Source organism: Colius striatus, chromosome 3, assembly GCF_028858725.1.
Source record: "Colius striatus isolate bColStr4 chromosome 3, bColStr4.1.hap1, whole genome shotgun sequence".
NCBI classification, from domain to species: Eukaryota; Metazoa; Chordata; class Aves; order Coliiformes; family Coliidae; genus Colius; species Colius striatus.
In genome coordinates, this window is record NC_084761.1 from 74,064,121 (window position 1) to 74,077,409 (window position 13,289).

The window sequence follows — 13,289 nt, forward strand, 5'->3', positions numbered from 1 at the left end:
GAAGATATTACTCTAATAATGATGAGAAAGACAGGATGAAATAATATTGAGGTGGGAGGGTGTTAAGGGTGTTGGGGTTGTGGGTTTGGTTGTTTTTATTCTTTTTACCTGCAGTCATATTACCGGCTTGCAAAGTTATTAGGAAAAGGTCTTGGCATTTCCTATCAGTTTATAGGGATGTGAGCCAAATATAAAACTGAATTTACAGCATTTGGAGCTGACTAAAGACAGACAACTTGCTAGGCTTTAGGAGAATAACTGAGACCAGAAAAGTGTAGCCATTTTCCTTTCCACTTAAAAATTACAGGATCCATTACCATTGCCATTAGTTTAAATTAACAAGAAATAAAAGTTAAATCAAATTGTCTTTCTAGGGAAACATTCGTGTATTTGAAAGAACAATAAGAAAATTAGCAAATGTGATAGTAAAGACTTGTATCCAATCATCATTTTGTTTCATTTTAAATTAAACTTTGTGCAAATGTACTTTCTGTCTATGTATTCATGAAATATGAGTCAAACCATTCCCAGTGAATACCACAATAGGAAGCACAGAGATTGATATTATTTATCCTTTATCTAAAAAGATATGAACATTCTCCATTTTATTTTTATTATAAGGCTCCTTTGCCATAGCAGCTTTACCTAAATTACCAGAAGAATCTGGTTAAGTTTGTATTCAGAAGAACTTTTTGGCAATACTTATCTGTACTCAGTTTTTACTGGCATAATTCTTCCTCAGGACAAATACAGCATGAACCACAAAAAAAAACAACCCTCAAAAAACTCTTCAAGTGATATACTTACATTTTTCAGCTTCCTGCTACAGTCAATGTTCCTGGTTGCACACGTACACATACAAAAAAAAGAGGGAAAAGCAAAATCAGAAATCAGACACGCTTTCCAAGAGCATGTATGCAGCAGATCATGTTTTCCCTAGCAAAAGCCTCCAGCATGCTCCTGCTGGCTGGAAACACATGAAAGCTAAGAAGATGTAGTTCACACATTCATTTATTCATAACGTGGGAGTATTTTGTCATCATCACTTCATCATTAGGTTAGAATTCTGAAAGTACAAAAAGCAAATGTGTTTTGTCCCACAGAAAAATAGGACTATGTCAAAAATATTTGTTTTAAACAAACAGGGTTGCTGATTTCTTCAAAAAAGACCCAAGTCCTCACTGCTAAAATGTGCTCTGCAGTAATCCAACAGTCAGATTCTGCTCTATGATAAATCATGCCACCCACACATATTCTGCAAGCAACTAACATGCATAGGATACTGAAGAAATTACCAAATATTTTCACCAACATTCATCAAAGGGTGGAAGTTTTATGTTAGAAACAACTGAGAACAAACTTTGCAGAAACATAAACAAGATTTCAAAATTTGGCAAAGCAACCATTAAAAAGAATGGGGGAAATGTGTATCACATTTAGGTGCTGAAAAATAAATAAGACTACTTCAGATTTAGGAAAGATTGTCTCCTGATTATCTATAATGGAATTGCCTTCTACCATAACAGTAAGTCCATCATTAAAAATTACCTGAAAAAATAAAATAAAATAAATCTACTTTAATCTGTGAAAGCAGTGAAAGCCTAAATATAGGCAATGCTAAACCAAAATATTTTTGATAACATAATTTTAAAATCAAAATTTCATCCATCAATATCTACATACTAAGGAAAATAAACCAGTTCTTTCATCTTTGTTAATAAAACAGAAGTGGAAAAGAGTCTTGTTTAACAAGTCAGGAAGAAATTCTTTACAGCATTAGCTCATAACTTTTATAAAATGCATGATCCAAAAAAAATAGATCTGATGCATATCTCAATTAACATCTATAAGAAAAAAATTTTTTAAAATGTCATTATCTTAATCATGTGCAATAATGTCATATCCATCCTTTATCACAGAAGAAATACCATTTGTACCTTGCTTAAAAAATAACCCAAAAGTCTTCAAAGAAGGGCAAAAAAAAATCACCTTTGTGCACTGGGAATGAGCTAGCAGAAGACAGTCTTGAACACATTTCTCTACAACAGTCATGGACTTGGCTTGTGCACCTCAACTCAGTTACTCAGCATGAACTTGGACAGTGCTAGGAAAACATTTGGTTTGTTTCCACAACTCCCTTCTCTGAAGAGTTGATGGAGGGGAAAAAAAGAAATCCATGCCAGTGAGACCCTTCACATCTATCATATTCAGTGGAGAGCCAAGCCAGCTCTGCAGAGCCTATTACTCCTGGTTTAACTTGCTCATATGCTGGACAGCTCTCCTTGGAGCTCCATGCTAACCCTGTCCTCTTAATTTGTCTCCTCTGAAGTACTCCACCATCCTCAGTCCCAAAAGATCAAGCTTCTTAACTGAAATACCCTTTCTCTTTGGTTTCATATGGAGATTTGGGTTTTATATGGAGATTAGGGATTGGTTAGCGACTCTCTCCAGCCACTTATTGTCATGAAGTTACAGGATGTCGTGAAGAACCTTCTCCACTGCAATATTCCCAGATTTAGAAGAAATAAGTTACATATCTCCCTTTCATTGGTATATACAGGCAAAAAGAACTTCATATTAGAACCAGAAACTGGAAAGGAGCAAAAAGTGGGAGACTATTCCTTGGAACAAGGGAAGTGGCCAATTTGACTTTCAGAACCTCTGAATGTTCCCAGACAGTGCTTGAACACCATGAAAACTTGCCCAGCTTCCACTGCCAGAGGGGATTAAAAAAAAAAAATAAATAGAATGCCGCTGAAATTTAGTAAATTGTTTCCATATACTCTTCAAAAATGAATATGTCTGACCGGGACTTCTTTAGTGATCTTTTTTGCCAAATCTTTTTGGCCAAATGAAACAAGACCATTCAATGAACTCAGCAATATTTGCTTGTCTGTAGAGAATAACTTTCTAATATTATGCAGGATAGACTAAAAAAAATTCAGTAAAACTTCTAAATAACATCCATTACAAATTTTGTTATTTTATGAATGTGTGGGGTGCTCTTGCTTTTAGGGAGTGGGGAGCTTGGTTGCCATTAGTATAAATGAGAGAAAAATACAGTTTGATTGCTTCTGTTCCTCTAGTCCACGACAACAAAGCCTTCCCTGAAAGGGACAATAGCTCCTATTTGAGATCTCAGTTTAAAGCTATATGGACTTTGACTCAAGCTTGTTCTGTGTGACCTTAGACAAGTCAGTAATTCTTTCTGTTTCATGTCTATATTGTAAACCACTTTGTGGGGTGAACTGCTGAAGATACAAGTATTAGAGTCTAAGCACTTAAACTTCTTTGCAGTGAGGGATGTGCATGTAACATGGCTAACAATCTGTTGATTAAAAAGAGATTTTTTAAAAACATCACTTAACCCTCCCAAAACCCATGAGTTAGTTATTATGAAGGAGAACCTCTTAATTTGTGTGTGGTAATTTGTGTGGTAAGAGGTGCATGACTTTGGTGAAAAAACATATAAACCACGACATTTCAAGTCCACACATTTCATACAGACATTCATACATCCCAAATATCATGTCTCAACCTATAACTCTTGTTAGAAAATAAACAGACTGTGCTCATGTCTGCCCCTTGTAGAGTCTGAGAGGCCTATAAATGTCCTAAAATGCATCTTCAAAACAGTTTAATCTGAAATAACAGAGCTGTGATTTTTTTCCCCTAGCTACACAGTTCAGAAGTTGGACAGACAAAAAGAATGCCATCAATTTAGACTCAGGAAAATCCCTAAGTCCCACAGAATCTCATTGCTTAACTAAAACAGTATTTTAAGAGAGCTGTGGTTGATCTCTCTGGGAAAAATAACACCCTTTAGAAAAAGCCTGTTGAAGGGAGCAATGTATTCTTCCCAGCGTGAATGGTTCCCAAACCTCAGCTTCCTATTTGCTTTCTGCAAAAGATAGTTCTATAGCCTTTTTGCTCATCCTTAAATATTAACTACATGTATCTTAGGTTGTAACATGCTAATCACAAACTGCTGTTGTACTTACTTGATAGTTACTCTGTTTGATGTGTCCTGCAGGTCACCAGGATCAAAAAGCTGAGATTCTTTAAGTCCCAGCTCTTTGCAACCTCTTAAGAATAAGATGATATTATCCTGAAGAGAGACAGAAAAACCCAAAACAATAAAAACTTTTAACTCTTTTTCATTGAAAAAAATAACCCCATCAAACCCATATCTAAGTCAATAATAGTTAATGAAAAGTCCTACCATCAGCTAAATGAAGAGCCAAAACCATTTCCAGTTACATAATTTAAGAAGTTGATATATGTTTTTTTTGAAAATCAGATAACTATGACAATTTTGTTGTTTTTGTTGTTAAAAAGATATGTAACTGCAACAAGCTTGTTGACTTTTCTCTTTTTAAACCCAGATGGTTGCCAACTTCTTTAACCGAAAGAGCCCTGCTAAATTCCCCACTTACTGCTGTAGGCTGCCAACATAACTTTAGCATGTTATAGGCAGAAAAGAAAAGGCTGGATTTCTTAAGGGAGGAGGAAGGTTACGAAATAGTTCACCACCATTTAAGCAAATAATTTGTTCAGAAAACATTTTGCATGTTGATATGAACAAGCCAGTCACTACTAGTTAACATAACTGGTCTCTTGCCTTCCCACTGTAACCAGCCAGAAGCCACTGGGAAGAGGTACATGCCTTCTACCCAAATAAGGTGCTTGAAGCTACACTTTAGGTCATCACTGTCTGTAAGAAGAAACAATATCAATTTTGTATCACTTCTTATGGAGGATTTCCACTTTTCAGAGTGTAAAAATAAAAATCTTAAGACTAAGCACAAACTGATATAAGCTTGCTTCAAACCAAATACTACTGATGACCCATGGATTTGCACCAAGGAGATTAAATCTCTGAGTGTGTGTATACATTTAACGTATGTTTTATAATTACTAACACATAAGCATCTACACCAACCCCCTTTTAAAGAACCATTGAATCTTTCTTATGTAGATAAATCTTGAAGGTCAGTAGAGAACAAGTTTTTAGATATTCATGTTGCTAGATCAGCAACTTCAATGACAGATGTATGGAAAATAAAGATACACATACAGCTTGATATTCTCTAAGATCTCTCACATCAAACGTTGAACTGGAAGTAAGCCGCCATGTGAAGAGTCAGAAAGCAGTGGAACCACACTGTGTGGCAGAGACCTCAATTTTTCTAAAAACTGGAAAGCAGAGGTGCCTGGGCAGCACTCAACTTTTGCTCACCCTGTGTAATAGAGCAGGATTCACAAGCAGGGCTCTCCCTCACGTCTGCTCCTAGGCTTTTGTTTGGGTGGCTCTGCCACAGCACAGCGAGAGCAGCCCTGTTTATTCTGTTGGTACACAGCAATCAGCATGCTAATTGCTGCAGCTCTCTGCATGCCAACACTCACATACATAGCACATTAGAAAAAAATACAGAGTTGGAAATTTAGAGAAGTCCAAATCTCCCTTTCTTCCCTGGCTGAAACTTAACAGCTCTGGAGGAGAGTCAGGAGGGAAGGAACAGCAGTCAAGAGAGCAGAGAGCCCATAGCCCAGAGAGACAGTACTATTGATGACATGAAAAGATGCTTGTAAAATTTTCCATCTGGCTTACTATTTGCATTATAATTTTTCCAACTGCATTGTGAATAACTCCTGTTTAGTCTTTGCTAGAGGACAGTTATGGTCACTTCAAAATGGTGGGTGAAACAATGTGTAAAACTAATAAAAATAATAAAGCACTCAAAAAAACCCCATTCCTAACAGTTATTTCCTAACAAAAATATACAGGGCATAGTAATCTAATAGGTTTAGAAAACAATCAAAAGAGGAGGAACTCCAGGGCTAACTAATTGCACTCATCTTTATGCCAAAAGTTCACATAAGCAATAACAAAAATATGGGCCATTTGGCAGCCTTATAGTTGGGAAACTTGATTCTTCTGTTTATGAACAAATGCCCACTTCTCAAAAAACCCTATGCCTGTTTTTGTACATGCTTTTTTTTGAATGGTCATTGTACGAATAACATTTGCCAGCAGTCGCTAACACCATCAACCAAACAATTCCTCCAAAGTTGATGTCTTGTATGGGCACAAATTACCATATATTCCAACAAGATGCAATCAGTGAGCACTGAAAGAAGTTTTTGCTTTTGTTAGCAATCTCATAGTTTTAATTTTCCAATGGTTTTTAAAATGGCAAGTTCTTTAAAAGGATTTTTAAAAAGTCCAACAAAGAAACTGTTTTCAAGTGACAGATATTCAGGTAAAGCTGCCTAGGCTGCCTATCCCTAAGCCAAAAATGTATCTCATACTACTGCAAAACTAAACTTTTCCTAGTTTGCTCCAGTGAAGTTGAAATTCTTATGTATGGGTTGTATTGAGACAATGGAGAGCAACATCTCCAAGACACTAAAAGGAGAAAGGAGCCTTATCATTAAGACCCAGCTCCAGCAAAGTTTTCTCTCAGGATTACCACACTTTACATTGGCCAAGTCCTAGCTTCTTCAGTTTTCGGAAAATGTTTCTTTCAGAGAAATTATTGTTCCATGTCTATTAGCTGTAACTATTCATAATTTGTAGTCACCTACTCTAAAGTGCCACCAGTCTTTGTTGCTGTTGAGGAAACTACAAAATAATATTAATAATAAAAGGTTTACAAGTAGCAATGTATTTAAAACATCCCTACTTTAAATAAATAACTGAAAACACACACCTAATGTGCATGTCCAAGTCCTCACAACTTGGCAGAATTAAATAGGTCATGCAAATGGGTCACGTTGCAATGGCAAGGATCACAGTGTGGCCAGCTGCCGTGCCTCAACTAACAGAGCAGTACTTTTTACAGTGGGCTTTTAAGACACATAACCCTACAAGGCACTAACACACAATTTCTTTGATATGTTAAACGGAGATGATATCGCCTTTCCATCAGTTTCAGAGTTGAAGCAGATGGAGGATGGGTCATTTGGTCAGCACATCACTTCCTACAGCCCCAGAGTTCTGCATTTCTCTTGCTGGCTCCTCTTAGGTTAAGTCCACACCACTATTCGATCAAAAATCTTATTGCTTTTGTCCTTCACACATCCAGAGGAAGAGCAAGCTTACAGGTTACAGTCTAAATTTCTTTTGCAAATTTTACCTTTTTTTCCTATAGAATTTTATATCAATAAATGTAGATACTTAGAAGTATCCGTAAATCTATAATCTATAGCTATCTATAAAATTTTATCTATGCTTTCTCTATAAAATGACATAAACTCTAAATAGGCTGCTTACAGAAGGCAAATGTTTCAGTGTGGTGACAGACAGAGGACACAAGCACAGGATACGCTGACAGGTTAAACCCCAACTTTTCTGCTTGCCTAAGCAGAGTCCTGACAGTTACTGTTAGATCAACACTATAAGCAATGTCATGCAAAAATTTTTTATGTAAATGTTTTGTCATTCTGAATTTCAGAAACAAAAAATTAACCAACACATAAAACATTGCAAATTCTTAGACAAAGTCAGACACAAACCAGCAAGAAGGGATGGGGAGGAGCAAGGACAGACAAACAGGGGTGTAGGGCACTGATTTCCTGAGAATTGAGCCAAAAGGATGCATAGGAAGAAAGAGAAAATTGTTCCTGCTCTCCCAACTGTATTTCAACACCACCACTTTTTCATAATTTCTGGTGTGTAGCCTGACAGACTCACTTCTACAAAATCATTTTGCCAGGACAACCACCAGCAGGTAATGCAGAGAGAATGAGAGGTTAAGTGGTTACACCTCTGTCACGTGGAGGGAGGGAGGAAGAAATAATACACTGCTTGCTTGGTTTTCTTCTGTTTTTAAAAGACTGATAACTGATGTGTTACAAATATGAAAAGTGTTCACTGTATAGCATTAAGTCACTTTCCTCACACACAAAGTGAAGCACAAAATCCTGAACCCTATAAAAAAAGCCCATAGAAATTGACAGCTGTGTGGGACAGACACCCTGGAAAGCCACTGCGAATTCACACAGTAGTACTGCCAACACACAAGATAGTTCAAGCTAGTGAGAATCAAATATTCATAGCAGGCAAATTCTCTCCATAGGATCTGCTGATCAGATGCAATGGCAAACAGCTTGAATTTGGCCCACTTCCATTCCTTTCATCTGTCACAATAGTATACAAAATATTCTCACTGTATCCACTCCACAAATAGGACATTCAGCTTATCACTTCAGAACCATCATTTGTTAGATGTGATACTGCATGGCCTGGATAAGATATACAGATAAACTCAGGGAAAACAAAAGCAAGTCAAGTTGTACATCAGCACAGAACGCTGAATAAAAAAGCCAAGTGCATGCCACTTCTGCAAGTTGGAGATATTATTAGTTGCCAGTAGTACTGCACTGTTTTGCAGCACAGCTGCAGATAAACAGGTGGCCTTTTTAAGTTTTGGAATGTTGAAATTTTCCCTGTTCCAGAATAAATTGGAAGATTTCTAATATATATATATATATATACACATTTCCAAACTGCTTTTCTGAGTGATTTTCAGTACAGAGTCTTGAAAGCCTTTTGTTTGACTTTAACATTTCATCCTAATTCCCTGATTTTTTCCATTCTTTATAAAAAATTAGTGGTAATTTCTTTATATAAAAGCAATGGATTTTAACTGACTCAGAAGTAGATGGAAAGGAAACATTGCAGTATTCAACCCAAGTCCACCAAAAACTTTTGTGAGAAAGGCTGTGAACTTTCCATACACATACACATACACACACACACATATATATGTTTTACTATTTATCCAATATGCTTTACTCTAAATGTTGTACTATATATATGTATTTTACTATATATGCGCCTTACTGTTTATACAGTGTGCTTTACTGTATATACAGTAAAACTACACTTCAAAAACCACTGCTTTCCATACCAGATTCCAAATCAGTAGATTTGGAAGGAACTCAGTTGCAGTCAGCATTCATTTAGAAGCTTAGGATGTTCAGTCTCCAGAAGATGAAGGATGGTAGCACGCTAGAACTGAAGGCAAAACCCCCTGAACAGTAAGAGGAGACAAGGCTGAATACAATAGCCTCACTTAATGAAAATTAAACACTGTACGGGGACAAACAGAAAGACAGTAACCCTGTGACCAGAGAGGGAAAGCAGGACTTACCACCCCATCAGTCTGACCAGACACTTGCCTCCCAAAGCACAATAAACCTGCAGAGCGCTGGCAGGGGCTGCAAACCCCAAACTCCACCCACTACTGTCCCCAGCTGCACATCCCTGGACACCACTCCAAAAGCCTGGGACATGACAGGCCAGAAAGCAGCAGAAGGGCAAAGGAGAAAAATTATCACCTTGTGTGGAATTGTGTGAGTCCTGAAGGCCAGAAATAGGTCCAGAGAATAAATACAGAGATTATTAGATTAAAATGGCAAGAATAACATACACTGGCGGGAGATGAAATTGTACCGCTCTGCAGGCAGGGCTGCAGGGGTAGCAGGGAGAAGGGTCAGGCTTGCTAGGCGCACCAGCAGGCCAGAAAGTCTGACAAGCAATACTTTTAAGAGCTCAACAGAGAAGATATCAAAGCCTGCCTGTGCAAAGAAAACCAAGCCAGCTTTTTTTTTGGGCAATCAACAAGGAAACGATGTGTCTCCTCAAACAGCCATCTCGCTCCCTTAATAAAAAGGAAAAAAGCCACCTTAAAAGCTCTGTGGGGGAAAACGGTCTGTTGGGAGCATACTGCAACTAGACAAAATGTACCAGAAATCCCAAATGTGGCTCTAGGTGAGCTTCAGATAGTATATAAGACTTTCAGAAGATGTTCAGTACCAGACCTCAAAGACCTAGCTGGGCATGCCAAATTCCTACCAAGGTGCTTAGATCTACTGTTTCCAACCAGGCTTACTAGGTTGGAAAATTCCAAGTGAAGAGCAAGAAGATAGTGCACAACTTTGACACCACTACTTTACACTACTGTTAGTACAAAACTCATTCTCCTTTGATAGTGTGAAGGGAAAGCTAGGCAAAGTAAAGAGCATCCTCCGTTTACCTTTTCAGAGAGATGCTCTTAGCATTTTTGTCATCCAGCAAAACTATTTTGCTAATAGTTCCAATTGTTAGTTTCATATAACACACAAGCACATTCAATCCACACTGGTAAACAGAAAATAAGAAACAACAAAAATCTCTCAAAATCATGCCATAAGAATTGATGGAGGGGCTCTAAAAAACAAGCAAAAAAAAAAAAAGTAATGTGTAAAGCAAATCAAAGTGTAAGTACACTTGTCCTTCAGATATTAAAAAGTACATTGTTGAAAATCAAAAGCTTGCAACTCTTTGTGAAAATCAGAAGTATAGCTTCAATACTCAATTGTAAGAAATTGTCTTTGACATTTTCCTAAACCTGCCCTTCACCATCAGATTATTTGCTTTTTAAGATATTTTCCCTGTAACAAATTTCAACCACATTTACAAGCTTCTTACACAATGCAGTGTATTACTATCATTTGTATGATGGTTATAACTAAAATCCCCAGGTGGGAATGGCCATATGGTGTATACAGAAAGGCAAATGCAAGCGGTTCAGAGTATAAAATGCCACTGCAGATCTCAAGCAGGTAGTGAAAATTTCATGGTAGGTACAGGGTGAAATCTGGGTGCTAAACATCACAGATGATGTATCTTATTTCTGCAATTTTTTCAATGAGCTTAAAATCCCTGCAGCATAGCATGATGTAAAAGGAAGGAAGAGAAGCTGTGGATAGGAAAGGAGAAGGATAACAGGGAGAGAAAAAAGAATAGGAGAGGACCAAATGAAAGAATATGAGTAAGAGCAGTCATCAACTCAACAGGCAAAAGCAAACCACAGAGGGGTGGGAGGGGTGCACACAGTATGAGTATGAGCATGACCCTATGACTTCACTAGTGAAGCAGGTCCTGATAGCTCTCCTTGCTGCATCAGGTCATTATCCCAGAAGGCACAAATAAAACATTTAAACAAACGAGGGCTCAGACAACATCCCTGCCTTTGGAGGAGAGAGCAGTCAGATGATGTGTATTTCCTCAAATTTGCGAAACCCAAGAAACACCCAGAGTAAGATGGCTTTGTTTACAGCAATGAAGACAGAACACAAGAAAGCAGAGAAAAAAGCCCAGAGCTTTTCCAGGCTATTCACTGGCCTTGATGCTGATGAAATCATAGCCAGCTGTCAGACAGATGTCATAGATGGCCGTATCTTGGAGAGTGGGTGCCTATCAGACGCCTTATTCTCTGCTAACAGCCATGCTATGGCCATGGAAGATGGCATTTACTTGCCATCGCCTCACCACAGTTTTTTAGCTTTTGATCATAGTATTGGGCCTGTGGTGGTTTGGCCTCAGTTTCATAACTTCCTTTATTACCCACTTTTCACATTTTTTATAAATAAAGCTCTCCAATGAGAGCAATCTAGACACTCCTGCTGAGAATTCACCTTGCAAATACAGTCATATGGGTAAAACCAGAAGGACATGGGAGACACCACCAAAAAGGCAAAGCCTGGTTCCTTCTGCAGCAATTGAAAGGATTGTTATATAACTCGCTCTACTTTGTTCGGTAGGCTATGAAGTGGGTCAACACTAAACTCCATGCAAAGTGGACTGGTGAAAAAGCTATTAAAAAAATGAGAATTAAAGAAATATCACAACAGCAATGTTCTCAGAGCAGCTGGAGCTCAGTGTCTGTGGTGTCTATTCCTCCATTCCCATCCTTCCACCAATACTTGTGCTGTCTTTCTGGAGGAGGGGAAAAAAGGTCACAAGGACAAATTTGACCTTCATTTGCACTCAAGTTATGTGAACTGGGAGTATGTCTAATCTAATCACAGATTTCAGGGAACTCTAAAACCATAGTTAGTGTCAACATTTTCCTCAGTCTGTCCTCAGCACATACCTGTGGTTACTGTCCTCAAAATTAAGCTCTACATCAAAAGATAAAAGTCGTCAAGAAATTCACAACTAAGGAGAATATGCTGTTTTCTAAGTTTAGTTTATTTGTGAGTAATTATCAGAACACAATAAATTCTTAAAGTACACAGTCTGACTATGGATTTAAGAGATCTCAAAGGCAGCCATCTCAAACAAGTTGCTTCAAGTAAACAAAAAAATACATAAACTTAATTCCAGAATTACAAGTCATAAGAACTAGTACATAAAATATTGTGAAAAGAAAATCAGTCTGTAAGTCACAGGGATCCAGGCAATGGGACCTCCAAAGAAACTAACTTAAGCATTTAACACAGGAGACTATAGTTTTCACTAGAGATACTGTTAAAGCTTTTCACCTTGTATACAAAAAATAAAATAATATTCAAAAAATCATAAATTAATAAAGTTGAATTACCTTCTGAGTGATATACCCAAAAAGTACCCGCCTTGTAATGAAAAAGACCACCACAAATAGCTTAAGCTCCAATATAAATCATCATTTCACATGTTATATACAGCCATCAACTACAATCAAACACCACTGAACAAACCTTTGCCTTTCCTGACTTCTGTAGAGGCAATTATCTGTTAAGCCATGTCCCAACAGATACTTCTCAAAAGCTATTTATACACATGTTGCTGCTAAAATATTGTACTACACTAGTAATGAATATTACCTATGTGAAGCAAATCTATGTGCTATTTTTTCCCCACATTTTCCTAAGTTATATTAACTGGTTTACCAAAAAAATCCACCTTTTTCCACATAGCCTACCTTCCTTTCTCTTCTTACAGCTTCCGCGCTTCATGAGATCCCTTTGATCACATCCGATATCTTAGGGCACTGTTACCCAATGCTTGCTTTCTATATTTTGACTTGACTGTTATGAAAATAACCTTCTGTTCCAGGAAGAGCAGTGTCGACTATTCCAGGGACCCAGCTGCAGAAAACCATCAGATGCAACTTACCGTAGGACTTTGTACAGTGTATTTTTAAGGTCTGAAAACGGTAAAGGTCCATAAGAAACTGGTATGTAAAATTAAAATCAGTTTAAACTGAAACCTCTGAATGTATGAGCACTGCCTGGCAGGCTCATTACCCTTCTAACTGCAGCAGCTACTATTAATGTGACTTAACTTTCTTGCTCCTCTCTTTTACATGGTATGTTCTCTTTTTCCTGGTATATTAAGCAAAGCTATCCTCAATTTAAAGCCAAGAAATAGCAACAGTTGGCCAACACTTGTCTCAGCAAAGACGGCAATCTGCTATGCAGGGATGAAGGTAGTATACGGTCTGAGCTGTTGGAGGGCCTCTGTGTCTCAGTATCCA

The 13,289-nt window shown here is 37.7% G+C and overlaps 1 protein-coding gene across 1 annotated transcript in view; it reads right to left on the minus strand.

Moving 5' to 3' along the window:
- Positions 1 to 13,289, minus strand: part of LIMCH1 (LIM and calponin homology domains 1) — a 181,519-nt gene that overhangs the window by 71,237 nt on the left and 96,993 nt on the right. Inside the window, 2 exon segments of the mRNA XM_061992263.1 lie at positions 808 to 838; positions 4,002 to 4,108. Coding sequence (XP_061848247.1) covers positions 808 to 838; positions 4,002 to 4,108 — 138 coding nt within the window.